This window comes from Lytechinus pictus, chromosome 14 (genome assembly GCF_037042905.1).
Source record: "Lytechinus pictus isolate F3 Inbred chromosome 14, Lp3.0, whole genome shotgun sequence".
Taxonomy (NCBI): Eukaryota; Metazoa; Echinodermata; class Echinoidea; order Temnopleuroida; family Toxopneustidae; genus Lytechinus; species Lytechinus pictus.
In genome coordinates this window covers 4,879,539-4,896,188 of record NC_087258.1, presented here as the reverse complement: position 1 = coordinate 4,896,188, position 16,650 = coordinate 4,879,539, and the positions used below count along the sequence as shown (strand labels likewise).

The following is a 16,650-nucleotide window of genomic DNA, read 5'->3' as shown; positions in this document are numbered from 1 at the left end:
TTTCATGAAAACAATATTCTAATTTCTGCACCCATTGTACATATTTCTTGTTTAAATGTACTTTCGATTGCTTGAACATTTGAATGCAGGTATGTATTATTCAAACAAGAAGGTCTTCACACAAGACTAGTACACATCCAATCTGCTGTTTCAATTTCAGGAGGAGCCTTTAGTCATTGGCTGGGACCTTAGGCTCCACATTCAGACTGCTTAAATTCAAATGAAGTGTTGTCCAGCAAATGCATATTACCGTTAGAAATTTATGTCATAAACACTTGCTTTAAATCTTCTCAGTTGGAATTTAATAAGACTAAAAATAATCAAAAATTTCACTTCGGCTTTCCATAATATTCTGGTCACCTCTTGCCTGACTTTACATGTAGAAGCTTTATGAAGAGCTTTATACACCTACCCCTCCCATCTCATAAGGCAGTGCTGCACCTGCCCGAGTTTGCTCAATCTCAAGATTTTTTATTAGTACGATCAGCCCTCTTCGCAATTAAATCTGAAGATTCAAGAAACCAAATCTCCACCAGCGCAAGTAGAGCAATTCGTGCTAGAGCAAGGCATCGATGCAATATGGTCTGATGCCATGATTATCCCGTGTTGAATCTCGAGTGCGTCTGCATCTACGAATGTTAAATAGCGCGCTATTTTGCAAATAAGTGTAAGTTGACTTAGGATTGAAAGCTCAAGATTAATCCAGCGAACTATCGTGATGATTATCTCTCCGTTATCTCGAGATTGTTCAGATCAGGATAATTTGCCGGATCAGAAATAGCACGATTATTTGAAAACTTGGGCTGGTGCAGACGGCCCTATTATATCAGACCAAGATAAGACAAAATAGATAGTGGTCACAATTCGTAGTGCCCTCATCTTATGGTTGAGGGCAGCCTACCCGTTCTCATATTTCACACTTGATTCATATTAAAATTGAACAAAAATATTGTATTTCCTTCCCTTAAAATTTCTTTGATACACCTTGGAAGGACACGAATGACCATTTCTGACCAATGATTTATTAAATAAGGGTGGTTCTCTTCAGTCTGAATAAGCTTAATCTCGATTCTTATCGGATCAGCCTTAGTTTGGTGTGCAAACAGACTGCTACCCTTTGCTCAAAGAAATTGATCTGAATGAATATGCAGCCTGAATCCTATGAATGGAACAACTTTTGTGCTCGTCAAGACCCACATTTATGGTGAAAGGGTTCAATCAGGGTCTGTGCTTACAGACTACATGATCCTTGGGATATTAAAGGGGAAGTTCACCCTACTGTCAAAAAAAGGTTCAGTGTCAGAAAAAAAATTGCCTAAGGTTCGAGAAAAATCCATCAAATAGGTTATTAGAATTTTAATCATTTGATTTGTGACGTCATATGCGAGCAGCTTTCCAACATTTTGTCTGGTAAAATATCAATGAAATGTCATTTTCTCAGAATTAAAAAAAAAAAAAATTTAATGTACCTTCAGTATATCAATAGACAAATCATTTCACACCTGTTTCTAAAAAGAAACGAAAATATGAATTTCATATTACATAACATATGGGGCAGCTGCTCGCTTATGTCACAAATCCAAAACTTAATAAAATTCTAATCACTTTCCAATCTTTATTGGATTTTCCTCAACCCTTCACCAATATTATTCATTATTATTTTTACAACAAACTTTTCTTCATGGTGAACTTCCCCTTTATTCAATGTGCCTCATCCCCATAAGACCAGGTAGGTGTTTCACAAAGTTGTTCATGGATTACAAATGACTCTCAAAGCAGGTTTAAAATCGGGACCTCATACAAAACATGAATTATGATTCCTCTACAATTTAAAAGGCTCTTTGCATTTATTTTTTTTTCAAATGCCATTTTTTTTGTCACGTGTGTAACCAAAATTACATTGTATGACAAACCTTGACTTTAATTAGTTATAAATCTACAAATTTTAGAGATTTATATTATGATGATTTAGAATGTTCAATTTCATTTTGAAATTCAAAAGAATTTCAAAATGAAATTAAACTTTCAAAATCATGCTTCTGTGCGAAGTCACACGTGTACGTGACCCACTTCTGTTATTCCTCTGACCTAGAACCTGCAGACAGTACTAAATATTTCAAAATGAAAGCTGACTACTAAACATGTCAATGTTATATACATGTAACCTTTTAATTACTAAATATCTCAAATTTGTAGATTAATATCTAATTAAAGTCAAGATTTGTCCTAATTTCGGTCACACACGTGACCAAGAATGGCCCAATTGAGAATAGGGCAAACTTGTACAGTCTGCATTTTCAAGCTCATTTAAAATCAGAAAAAAACATAAACATGATAATTCCTCCTTGGATTAAAAATACTTTTTATTCCAAATAAGAATACTACAAACTGCAAAATCACTGTGAAGTGTATACAGCAATGATAAGAATCTTGTTACATGTACATGTAATTAAGCAGACCTTTGTTATGTTTGCATAAGACTCCTGATGTCAACATCAAAATGACTGACCAACTCATAAAATGAAATGCATGTTGCATACCACTTGATGTAGATACAGTGGAGCTGACAATACATGTAGGCACACTGTACACACATTGCGATAATAAAGTAAGGGTACAGTTTTGGTTAACAGATCAAACATACATAAATTCCCCTTTGATATGAAAGCTCAAAATATTTTCTTTTATTTTTCCAACAATTGGAATATCACACTCACAGCCTGTATAAAGTTTTACAAATCAAGAAAATGCAAATAATACTATAAATTGCATTTCCAGTGCAAGCTTTAAAAGGTAAACATCCTTAAAGGCAAGGCTCGACATTAGCGGTGGCCCGGTGGCCCGGGGCCACCAGAAATTCACCTCGGGCAACCATTATTGAAAAAATATTGAGTTTTGGTGGCCCGAATCGGGCAACCAATAATTTTCAGAATAGCGCAATTTTTCTCCCCATTTTGCACGCATTTATCAACTTTCTACAGTTCAAATTGCAAGCCAGTTCGTCATGCGCCCTTTTTGTTGATCTACACACAAACACACACACAAAGTTGGCCTACCGCTATAGCATTAAGTAGCTTTTATCCAGCCGGCCGCGCCGGCCGGCTGGCGTGAGCTTTGCATGCTTGAAGCAGCTGTGCGTTAGCAGCCTATTCAGGGAGCTGCAATACGAAATGTTGCTGCTAAGAAATCTTCCACAGAACTGTGAAAATCCAAGTCAAAGTCACATTTTACACCAATGAAATGCCCTTCTACAGACCTTTTTGCTAATATCTGGTGTATCCTGATTATTTGCAAGCATTAAAAAGAGGAATCATGACCTCTCTTTTGACTCAAAAAGACCGATTTCCAAATGAAAATAATACACATAAAACACATAGGTGAGTACATTACAGTCCCACATGTGCATTTGTATGTATGTTGTTACTTGGTTTCTTTCGAAGCTGTGTCTTTTCCGGTCTTTTCTAGCCAAAAATAAACAGACAGTTACTTTCTTTCTTGTTTATAAATGACTTCTTAAACAACTCTTGAGAAAGTAAATACTTTGGGAAGGCATTTCATTAAAGGAGAATGAAACTCTTGGAGCAAGTTAGCTTTTGTGAAAGCAGAAAAATCAAAGAATAAGATCAACAAAAGTTTGAGTAAAATAGGACTAGCAATAGAAGAGTTATGAGCATTTGAATGTCGAGATCACTATTGCTATGGAGATCCTCGCATTGGCAATGCGACCAAGATCTATGATGTCACAGATGAACAACTCTCCCCTTTTGGGATATACCCCAAAACATCTCTTTTTGCTCATTCTAATCATATGACAAACGATTCATCAATTATATAATGTTGTGAAACCTCTGTACTTGTCCTCTCATAAAGAGAACACCTCACCTTGTGATAGACTCTATAAAAGTGAGAATATAAGTGAAATAAGTACTAAAGTAATGAGGGAGTTGTACGTGTGTGACATCACAGATCTTGGTCGCATTGCCAATGGGAGGATCTACATGGCATTAGTGATCTCAATATTCAAATGCTCATAACTTTTTTATTATTCATTCAATCTTCCTCAAACTTTCAACAATATGTTTCTTTGATTTTTCTCTTTGATATGGATTCAGCTAGTTTCAAGGGTTTCATTCTCCTTTAATATATGAAATGTGAATTTTTCCAACATTTTGGCAAATTTAGGGAAGGAATTTTCTCACACTTTTTTTTGCCGTTTTATTATTTTCTTTCATTTTTGTTGACAGTGGTTAAACCATTTATACCCATTTATTCATTTTTAATGTTTTTTTTTTTTTTTTTTGGGCCACCAAACTTTAATATCGGGCCACAAAAAAAAATTATTTGAAGGTTTTGGTGGCCCGAACGGGCCACCACCAAAAAAAGTTAATGTGGAGCCTTGTTAAAGGACAAGTCCACCTGAACAAAAAGTTGATCTGAATAAAACTGGAAAAATCCAACTAGCATAACACTGAAAATTTCATCAAAATCGGATGTAAAATAAGAAAGTTATCACATTTTAAAGTTTCGCTTAATTTCACAAAACAGTTATATGCACATCCTGATCAGTATGCAAATGAGGAGACTGATGACATCATTCACTATTTCTTTTGTATTTTATTACATGAAATATGAAATATTCTAATTTTTCTCCATTGTCAAGTGAAACAACAATTAATTCCTCCCTGAATGTGGAATTAGCATTGTTTAATACGATATGGTTCAGTCAAGTTGGCCCTTATTGTAAAATCTGTAAAATATGAAATATTGTATAATTCAAACAATAAAAAACAAAAGAAATGGTGAGTGAGGGACATCATCGGTTCTCTCATTTGCCTGTCCCTATAAGGTGCATATAACTATTTTGTGGAAAAATGTAAGCGAAGCTTTGAAATTCCAGAACTTTCTTACTTTACATCCGATTTTGATTGTGAGATTTTTCTCTATTGATTCAAATCAACATTTTTCTGAGGTGGACTTGACCTTTAATGAATTCTTGCATTTATAAGATAATTTTCTTGAAGCAAAAGTTATCAATTACGTTTAAAATCAGAAACAAAAAATACATGAATCATAAATCCTCTTTGCAGTCATATTTTTTCCAAATGAGAATACATGATAAAAACTGCAAAATCATTGTGACTTGTATTAAAGTTGAACACAGTTTACATTTGACAAGAATTCATTAAAAGCGGAACTTTGTTTGCACTGTAGCCCTAAATACCAACTGATAAAATGCAATGCATGTTTAGTTAATATTGAAGTGGAACCAACAGAAGTATTTCAAAAGAAAGCTACATTTTTGGTTCACAGATCAAACATATGAACATTATCATTTTCTTTGATCTTTTCCTTCAATTGCAGATCTAAATCTTAACAAATATTCACCATTATTCTATGAAATACAATTCCAGTGTTTGTTTTTCATAACTGCTAGCTTAACAAAAAAACTTCCTGCATAAGATAGGCCTACTTTCTAAAACATGTGTTTTCACAATTTGCTTTATATACATGTTTGTATGTATGTAATAAAGGAATGCAAAATTTGATGTTTATTTTAATACCAGAGAACACAAAATATATTTTAGAAAACAGAAATTGGGGATTATGTTTAGATGCTTTCAATAATAAGTTGCTTGATCATGATTTTACCAATTATACCTAGCATTATACCAGCAATCTAAAACTGAACTACATACATGTACATAGATGTAAAATCTATGAATGATAATGATGAATGAGGAGATGAACTGATGAACTTACTTTCTGGGGTGCGTTGATAACACCAGTGTTGTATCCAAATTGAAGCGATGAGCCGCATACTGCCGCAGCACAAGCCAGGGCCAATGTTCCTGTTACTTTTCCCTTAGAACAAAAATGATAAAAGTATGGTAAAATCAAAAGAACATCATTTTTTCCCCATTTAGTCCCTACGTGTTCCTTTTTCAAATTCAAACAGGGCTCCCAGGAGGCCACGACCCACATTCCTGTAATGTAATACCTGAGCAAGTCTTGAATCAAGATTTAAAATGGGCAATGGCATTTTTTAAAATGGCATTTATAAAGGAAAGGGAAGGACAAGGTGCTCACTTTAGGCAAGTCTCGACATTAGCGGTGGCCCGGTGGCCCGGGGCCACCAAAAATTCACCTCGGGCAACCATTATTGATAAAATGTTAAGTTTTGGTGGCCCGAATCGGGCAACCAATAATTTTCAAAGTAGCGCAATTTTTCTCCCAATTTTGCATGCATTTATCAACTTTCTACAGCTCAAATTGCAAGCCAGTTCGTCATGCGCCTTTTTTGTTGATCTACACACAAATACACACACACACAGTTTGCATATTAGGCCTACAGCTATAGCATACAGTAGCTATTATCCAGCCAGCCGCGCCGGCCGGCTGGCGTGAGCTTTGCATGAAGCCACTGCATACAGCTGTGCTCTAGATCTAGCTCAGCCTATTCAGACTCAGGGAGCTGCGATAAAAAATGTTGCTGCTGAGAAATCTTCCACAGAACTTTGAAAATCTAAGTCAAAGTCACCTTTTATACCAATGAAATGAAATTCTACAGTCTATATTAAGAAAATCTGGTGTACCCTGATTATTTGCAAGTATTAAGAAGAGGAATTATGACCTCTCTTTTGACTAAAAAAGACCGATTTCCACATGAATTAATACACATAAAAACACATAGGCAAGTACATCACAGTCCCACGTGTGCATTTGTATGTATGTTGATACTTTGTTTCTTTCGAAGCTGTGTATTTTCTAGCCTTTAACAAACAGACAGTTTCTTTCTTTCTTGTTTATAAATGACTTCTTAAACCACTCTTGAGAAAGTAAATACTTTGGGAAGGCATTTCATTGATATGAAATGTGATTTTTTTTCCAACATTTTGGCAAATATAGGGAAGGACTTTTCTCACACTTTTTTTCCAATATAGTTTTTGCCGTTTTCTTTTTTTTTCTTTCATTTTTTTTGACAGTGGTTAAACCATTTATACCCCTTCCCATTGAATATGCCTGATTAAAAAATATGTTTCTACTGAAAATAAAATAATACAAACTAAAGGATATAAAAATAGAAATGTGCCATTCCCAAAAGATAAGTGAAAATTATATGCTTGGCTTTTAATTATATTCCAGTCAGAATAGACTGTTGCCACAGCTGTTAAAAATATATGTAATGGCTTCTTAATTTTCCCCTTTTCCCCATTTTTATATTAACTTTGTTTTATTAATTTTTCTTTAATTTTCTTTTCTTTTTTCTCTCTAATTTTTTCTTTTCTTTTTTTCTTTTTTTCCCTGTTCTTTGTTTTTTTTCTTTATTCATTTTCTTTCTTTTGTTTTATTTCACTAATTCCTTTTATTATTTTTGTTTTCTTTTTGTTATATACTTTTTGAAAATTATTTTTGTTTGTTTCTCCCTTTTATACATTGTTCTAATTTTGCAGCATATTTTTCTGTGATTTTCTCCTTCTATATGCTGCAAAAGAGAAAACAGAAATAAACTGGATTTGGGGCATGCATAATCTAGGTTTTAGGATTCAAAGAGGAAGGAAGGAAAAACCATTGTTTTGTACATCTATCTGAGTTTGCTATGCACTATTTATTTACTTTACCATTATCTCTATACAGAGATTTTTAAAAAAGTCCACACAACCTGCGAACAATACAATTCATTTATTCACTTTCAATCATTTCATTTTTACAACGATAGAAACAATTATCAATTAGCAAAGTAAAATAACAGCAAACAAGGTTTACATACAAGATGTATAAAGTGAAAGGAACTTAGTGGTAGTGGCTGCAGAATTAATATTTCAGAAGTTTGTTTTATTCATTTTTAATGTTTTTCTTTATATTTTTCGGGCCACCAAACTTTAATATCGGGCCACAAAAAAAAATTATTTGATGGTTTTGGTGGCCCGAACGGGCCACCACCAAAAAAAGTTAATGTGGAGCCTTGCTTAAGGGGGTATCAAAGGCCATTAAAATAGGATATTGAATGGTAAAAGTTATACTTTTCAATGGGACACATACACTGAATTACTGCAGGGCTTCACGGCCACAGGCATGTATACTAGTGGCATAATGAGCCAAACATTTTGAGATATGGTGTGTCAGGCAGAATATAAAAAGTTGAAAGCAGACAAAGTGAGCAAGGAAAAGATTTGACATTTTTAATTACGGTATTACAAAAATCCAATTTTGTGATAGATTTTGGCATACATGTAATATTCAGAAAAAATATGATTCACCCTTCTCTCTTTCCTTTTCTCTTTTATTCCTTGGTTGTGAAATATTTGGGGGCAAGAGAACTCCCCAAGCCCCCCCCCCCCCCCCAACAACCTGAACGCCACTGATGTTTTCTAACCTTAAAGGAGAAATATATTGATTATGAATATGGCCTTATTATATATCAGTGGAGAGGTAATAATGTGAGGATTACCATTAGGTCATTCAAAAATAACGAAAATAATACATAAGGTGGAAATCGCCAATTAAAAAGCGCTAAAATGCCTCTCCGAAATATGCCTCGCATCGGTCTCTGAATTGACTCGAATTTGATGACGTCACTGTCTGTACGAGAGGCGTGATTGGCTCTCCCACGTCAAGCTCCACTTGCATGCAAAACCTGTTGCGAGGGTACGTTTTCTCCACACTGACACTGAATACTTCGATCATGAAATGAAAGAAAACCCAGAAGTTTATCTAGATTTGGATTTTCAAATTGATGATTATGCAGATGAAGAGAATGATGATAAAGTTTCTAACTCTAGAAAAACAAAGTGACGTGGATGGTGGTAAATTAAGGGAATTACGGCGGTGATGATGAGTAGGACAATTCAACTTGCAAGCCGATTCGCTACCAATGCATGCAGCTGCTAGCTGCACCGCGGGTCAAATCCATGAAAATGAATTCCATGCAGCATGACCACATCCAGACAGAGTCTCTTTCCTCTATCAACAACATAATGAGAAGGAAAATAATAAAATAACTGTACTTACAAATAAGTGAATATAAGTGAATACCTAGGCTGAAGGTAAATCAACTCAAGGAATAGCAGCAGACGATATGCACCGACGATGAATTTCACGTGGCTGGAATAGATTGTCACTCGTTCTGTTAGATAAAATGTATATCTCATTATTTTGACTAAATTACGAAACTCGGAGAATTAGTATTCTACATAAAAATTAAGTAACACCTGGTACTATTTTTTGAATTACGATAAAATATTTTTGAAGCAAAGAAATTGAGGTAAATTAAAATAAGATATAAAGGATATCCACTTAGCCGCATGCGATTGTAAACAAACAATCAAAAGCACATGGCCAGCTTGCTCCATCCACTGAACTGAAAATATGTATTTTCAGTTCAGTGGCTTGCTCGCCCATAGAGTTGGATAAAGCGTAGCTTTATCCAACTCTATCTGCTCGCCTTGCTGATTGTTTACAATCGAATGCGAGCTAGGCGGATGATCTTTTATATCTAATTTTAATTCACCTCATTTTCTTTGCTTCAAAAAGGTTTTATCGTAATTCAAAAAATATAGTACCAGGTGTTACTTAATTTTTATGTTGAATACTAATTCTCCGAGTTTCGTAATTTAGTCAAAATAATGAGATAGAAATTTTATCTAACAGAACGAGTGACAATCCCCCAGCCACGTGAAATTCATCGTCGGTGCATATCGTCTGCTGTTATTCCTTGAGTTGATTTACCTTCAGCCTAGGTTCGGATATATTCATTATTTTCATTCTCATTATGTTGTTGATAGAAGAAAGAGACTCTGTCTGGATGTGGTCGTGATGGAATTCATTTTCATGGATTTGACCCGCGGAGTAGCTATCAGCTGCATGTGTTGGTAGTGATTCGGCATGCAAGTTGAATTATCCGACTCATAATCACCGGCGTAATTCCCCTAATGTATACCTCTATCCACGTCACTTTGTTTTTCTAGAGCTAGAAACTTCATCATCATTCTCTTCATCTTCATAATCATCAATTTGAAAATCCAAATCTAGATAAACTTCTGGGTTTTCTTTCATTTCGGGATCGAAGTATTCAGTGACAAAGTAGAGAAAACGTACCCTCGCAACAGGTGTTGCATGCAAGTGGAGCTTCGCGTTGGAGAGCCAATCACGCCTCTCGTACAGAAAGTGACGTCATAAAAAATCCCCAATTTCGCGGACGTAATTCTGCGTGTTTGAAGCATTCAGAGAGAGAACTTTAAACTATCAATTAACTGAGTTCCATCGGTCTCCATGATAAATGATTTACACCATCGTGTTCTCCATATTTTCTCCTTTAATTTGATATATGATTCTCCATTTTTACGATTTTCAATATAGTTCTACTTTAAGTCTACAAATATTTGAAATAGCATCAATTCCACTTCTTAGCACATCTGAGGCCAAGACCTTGGATTAAATTGAGAAAAACTATAATTGACTGAAAATAATCACTGAAATCATTTTTTTAAATTATGATTGATTTTGCTCAATTGACCAAGGATTAAAGGGATCGTTTAACTTTGTGAGCAGCTGATTTAAAAAATTCTCAAACTGAGTCGAAACGTGCGTATGAGTGCCTGTATTTGTCCTAAAAAACCATGAAACAGACCACAATATAGGATGAAAAACTCTTATTTAGATACAAGTAGCAATTTATTAGCCTGATTTTGAGAACCGTCTAGTAGACGGGTTCAGCTTATGACCAGTTTTCTCCAATTCAAAAAGTCTGTTGGCTATTTTGACTGCCTTCTGTTGTGTGTATCTCCTATACACACATTATTAGCTGCACTGCACTGTACATTCAGTGTATACCTTGTACACACTGTATGTAGGTCATGCTGTGTTCATCTAGAATTAATGTGTTGTGGTGCACAGATTCCCTGTATACACATAGTCATTGAAACCAACTCCCAATTATTTCAAACTTTGGTTTACATCTCCAAGGTTTTAAAATTGATCCTGTAAATATAATACTTTGAAACCTTGGGGATGGTATTTTTACACTATAAGCCTAATGTTTAACCCATTTTCAGGAACCAAAATGAGAATTTTTCAAATCAGAACAAAGTGAAATGATCACTTTAATGTCAAATTTTTATTTCGCGATACATGGCCTAAGGAAAACCATGTTAATGACACATTTTCAAAAAGATACATGTGTGCAATGTTACAATTGGTAGCCTTTTTATTTATTGCCCATTATAACAAGAATGGAGTACCGGTATGTTTGGTTTTGAGTATCCATGGTGGCATGCACATGGTTGAATGATTTTAAATTGAATTTTAATTCAATTGTCAACATTTTGACAAGTTTTCAGCATATTTCTTAACTAGTATATATATATATATGAAGGAAGGCCCCATGTCTGCGCACCTAACTATTTAAGCTATAAAGATTTAGCATTCATAGAATTTCTATTTATTTCATATAAATTTTCAGTTGATAATGTTCCCTATATTCTTAGAAATTGGTTGTTCCGCTGAACTCCGTTGGCATGGTTGGCTCCACTCTCCAATACAGAGACCCAAGTTCTACCTCGATCTGTACAGGGACTCAATCATAATAATGGCCATATGTTTATGTATTGAATTCGAATAAACCAGGGAAGTGGGAGTTGTGTGCGCAGTAGCCAAAGTAAGTCACTGTTGTTTTTTTTCCTTAAAAAGTTTATTTTTTCCCGTTTTGGTGCATTTCAGGCCAAAACGGAATAATCTTTATTTTGGTCCAGTTCTTTTATGAAAATTGAAATAGAGACAAAAATTGATGAGCCCCGTAGGGGGGATTTTGAATTTCGGAAAATGTTTCGGAAAAGAGCGCGCACAATTTGACCTTGTCCTTGGTCCTTGTCCTCGCTTTCCTGCTCAACGAAAATTACCATGCCAGGCCAAGCAACTTAGCAAGTATTAATTATTTAAGTAGCACTCCCAGAACCACGTTTACGATCGGCATTCTGAAACGACATTTGAAAATGCTGATTCTGTCCTTGCAATGGAAGCATAAACACACCCTGGCCTGAGTCGACATACGGACCCATTTGGTTTGACCTTTTCTAGACTCAGAACACCCAAGGGTTCATTACATGCCGCCGCGCACAGAAAAATCAAGCCATAGAAGTCGTGTGTTGTGGACCCAAGAAGTGAGATCCCAGCACACGCGACCCACTAGTTAGAAATCCACTGCCAAACGCGGTTCGTGGTGCGAGGTTTAACTACTAACCTCGCAATACGTGTGAGTGGACTCAGCAGAGCTCCATGCCGCCGCTGCGGGGCCGGGGCGGGGAAGCTCTGGACTGGAGCTGGCCCGTCCGCGTCTGATCAGTTGTCGAGCGCGTTTTTTAGATCTACTTATCTAAGTTTTATTTACCGGTTTAGGCGATTCCATGCTGTTTTCTACCTTCTGTCCATTTGATCCACTTAACTCCAATGGTTCTTTGGTAGTCATCGCGCCAGGTACAGTATAAGTAGGATATTCGGCAAATAAAGGTACTTTTTCTTTATCAGAATCAGTGCCACCGACAGCCTGACTCATTATCTACGTGGTACACCTTCTGCATGCATAAATGATCACATTATTACGTGTTGAGTTTACAGATCTCGACCACGTGCAATTTTGTTATGTTATGTATGCACTCACATGCTAGTCTACCATGGCTCCAGCAGACACAATAAACAGAATCTGCTAACTTTTGAAATTTACTGATATCTGTATTTCACTTTTATTTGATGAATTTCGATGGATTCATAAAATTGAGAAAAAAATAATATAATTAATGACATAATAATCATATGTTTTGACAATTCTGGGTGAAATATTTATATTTTCCACTTTGGTTGAAAAAAGAATAGTTTAGAAATACAGACTATTATCGAAACACCAGCTGAACTGGGATATCGGATAGAGGCACTGAACTGGAAATACGTATTTCCAGTTCAGTGGATAGAGGGCGTTCATCATAAAAGGGCAAGGCCCTATATAAACAAGGTTGCGACACCGGAAGTTGCCGTCATTTACTCATGGAGCTTTTGAATAGTTCCAAACTCACCGAAGTTTGTGTACAAAGTCAATGGGGGAGATTTTTCGACAGCAAATTTCAGGTAATAACAATTGTTATTAAGAAAAACAAAATGATAGTTTTTAAAGAGAATTTTATGTGCTTCATTTTGATATGATTGGTTTGCAATAATTTTGAATTTTAACATGCTTTTTTACTGATTTTTAATAGTTCCAAGGCGTAAACATGACAGTAAAGATACGGTATGGGACTGGCAACCGTAGCCGGCAGTGCGGCTGGCTCAGTAGCCCGATATACGCTGTGGTTGTGTTTCCTGACGGGTTGGGTGTCCGGACTCACGACATCTCCTTTAATTTTGAAAAGTCTATGTCTTTGATTTTTTTTTAGCACAGAATGTAAGAAAATATAAAGAACAAATAATGATGGTGATAAGCATTATTCAAGCTATATTGTTTTGCTGAGAAGTGAGATAAAAAAAAAAAAAAACAAGTGAGATAAACAACAACAAGTCAACAGCAGGCCTAAACTTACAAATACAAGGCTTCATTTTTCAGTGTCCGGACACCAAACCCCTCATCGATGTTCCACAGATCCAAAACAAATTTCCTGAAAATGAATCCCAAATTTTCTGAAATTCATAGACAATTCTTGGAATTTTCCATTTAGATTTTTAATGAAAATCTGGCAATAATAATTAATACAGTGAGCCTAAATTTGGTCCAAGAAGTGACCTAAATCAAGGAATTAAACATTTTTTGTTCATCATGTCCTCTTGAAAAATAGGAACAAAATTACGAAATGACGAGCGCAGAAAATTTTGAGCTCCGACGACGGAGCCTATGTCTGGATTCGGAGGAAGATCTAATGTTAGATCTAAATCTTTGTAAAATATTACATGAATATGCTACGGTAAATTGTCATTTAATTGTAATCATGGGTGGATCGAGGATTTTCCAAAAGGGGAGGCACATTTTCCTGAGGAAAAAATTGACATGCAAAAATAAAAGGGACTTCATGTTCAAAGGGGGGGGGCACACTTCTGCATTTCTACATTACAATTTTTAATTTTGCTTTTCCCTGAAATTTCCTGGAATTTTTTTCATTTCTGGAACCTTTCCTGGAAAAAGTAAAAATTTCTTGAATTGCGGGAAGAGTGGAAGCACCCCATCCTCTTGCACTCTCCAACCACTCTTTCTGTCTTGAGTCTATGCAACATTCATGTACATTGCACACTCAAAATACAGATCCATTCAGATATTTGTTTTCATTCTTGACTTAGAAATCTTTTTTATTCACAAGAGCGCTCAAAACTTTTAATTTTGAGCATATTTTTGTGAGGCCCTCTGTGACTGATGCAGATCTTCATCTCCACAGACTCTTTTTAATCTCTTTTTTATTAGAAAAAAATAATAAATTTCAAGAATTCAATTTAGTTTTGTGCCAAGGCAATTTTTTATGATGATGAATTCACTGTATGGTCAAAATTTACTGTTCCAAAATATCAAGTATTCATCCAGTCTAGATCAAGAGAAAATTGACAATCTTGTTGACAATCTTGTTCACCACACAGGTTACTAACTGCGGACAAGGTTATCACAACCATGTGATAAAAGTGGTGTTAGCTTAGCACTGCATTTTTTAAAAGTGGTGTTAGACCACATGGATGTTATCACAACCTTGTAGTATTGGACAAGTGCCCCTATCATACCACTAGTTGCATGTCCGGACAGGTTGGGTATCTAGACCAAAAATGTCTTCGACTAGGCCAAGAAATTTGAAATGGTTTGGAATTAAAATCAATTCTTTGTAGTTTTTCAAAGAAACTTTAAAGGCCTAATTTAGCATACAAGTACATGTAGACCTCTACTCTGTTGATATGTATGGTGTGATCACGAAGTAATTACAAAAGCCAATGATATTACATAATTAGTTCAGTTGACAAGATAATCATTGATGCACCAAACTTAAAAAGTTAGATCTAAATGTAGATTTTTTTTTTCAATTTGATTGTGGACAATAAAATAGGCCCTAATTGCTGCGGATTGATCTGTTTTGGATGAGAGGAACTACTGGATAAGCCCGTAAGCTGTGTAAGTATGATTGTTTGATTTCCATCATGATTGTAATAAGATGTGATTATATTACCTACATGTAGGGCTACATTGTGCAATCAATCTTTCTTATTTCCTTGAAATGTTCTCCTTTAAATCTTGCATCATGTATCATTCCGCCTGTCTTCTGACCGCATTTTGTGCAATGTTGGATGAGTTCGACTCTCATGAAGTTCCAAATTTAAATTAAGAACTTTCATTGGTGGCAACAGCATAAAATGAGGGTCGATCTCTCTCTCTCTAGTCTCTACCTCTTGTTTCTTTTATTTCATATTTAGTGGACATGTAATGATAATATTGTTGGATCATGCGTTAATTTAGATAGTTGTAAAGAGGTTGTTTTATTAAGCAAATACATTTTAATGCCAATATGAACTTTATATGGCATCGGATGGGTGAGGAGGTGCCATGGCCGCATTAGTTTAGTCTGCAGGCACAGACCGAATGAAACTTGTTCTAAGTGTGGCTCCACGTAAGGACTAGCACATACAATACTTGCTGTCTGGAGAGGGCTTTCAGTACACAAGGCATGAGTAGGACGACAAGAACACACTTGTTGAAACGTCAAGATTGGGTGGTCCTTTTCAGGACCAACATTTGCCCAAGAAAGATACTTGATGACCATGAAACCTACTACACTATCTCAGATGTTTTTTGCTACACTATTCTTTTTCGCCATGGAAACTTCCAGAACAACATCTGAGATGGTACAGAGATTGAAGATTTTTGGTCTAGAAAATGTGCAAAGTATTGGCAGTGCAGAAATGAAAGTAATATTTAAAAAAAAAGGAAGCTACATGCAAACCAAGTGGATTACTAAACTCATTTGTCCATGTACTGACACCATGAAAGCATTTAGGGTTATCATAGACTTGGTGGTCAATGATGTTCGAATATGCCTCGTGAGAATTGAACTCACCCAGTACACAACAAAGAGTTTGTAGCCAAATTGGTACTAGGCTAGACAGGAATAACTATTTCCTAGGATTTATTTAACAATTTCTGACACTTTACTAAGTGAGAGAAGCAAACGCAGTTCAGCAAAACAACCAAATACAGATACTAAAGCTTTTGGTCTAGTACTGTACTAGGCCTACTTGGGTATTTCACTTTCCTTCGGAATAGTTTTACATCACGGTGGCAACTATAAGGATAACCCTGGCCTGTATCATATATGAAAATAAAATAAAGCATTTTGATCTCTCGAGCACCGAGGTACATGTATGTAAGGCATTGAAGTGGTATAAAATCCAAAGAACACCATGGTATGTTTTTACAGGACATAAAGGGTAGAAATATTAAGAACGCTATGAAAAATTCTGTAGCGATAGGAATATAAGGGGAAACTAGCACTAGCCTTATTCTGGTGACAACTGACAAGACCACTTATCCAATGTAAAATGTTATGATATAAGTAACCTAACGTTATCCTCATTTAGTAAACCTTGTGCTGTGTGGTGATTGAAATGAATAAATATTTATTTACTTTCTTTTTTCTATATTCTTTT

General features: G+C 35.5%; 1 protein-coding gene across 1 annotated transcript in view; it reads right to left on the bottom strand.

The window, feature by feature from the left end:
* Nucleotides 1-12,591, bottom strand: part of LOC129276005 (solute carrier family 2, facilitated glucose transporter member 1-like) — a 39,085-nt gene extending 26,494 nt beyond the window's left edge. The window contains exons 1-2 of the mRNA XM_064109658.1: nucleotides 12,383-12,591; nucleotides 5,761-5,862 (exon numbers count right to left, since the gene is read on the bottom strand). Coding sequence (XP_063965728.1) covers nucleotides 5,761-5,862; nucleotides 12,383-12,547 — 267 coding nt within the window. The 5' untranslated portion in view covers nucleotides 12,548-12,591. The remainder of the gene's footprint in view (nucleotides 1-5,760; nucleotides 5,863-12,382) is intronic.
* Between the last annotated feature and the right edge of the window lie 4,059 nt (nucleotides 12,592-16,650).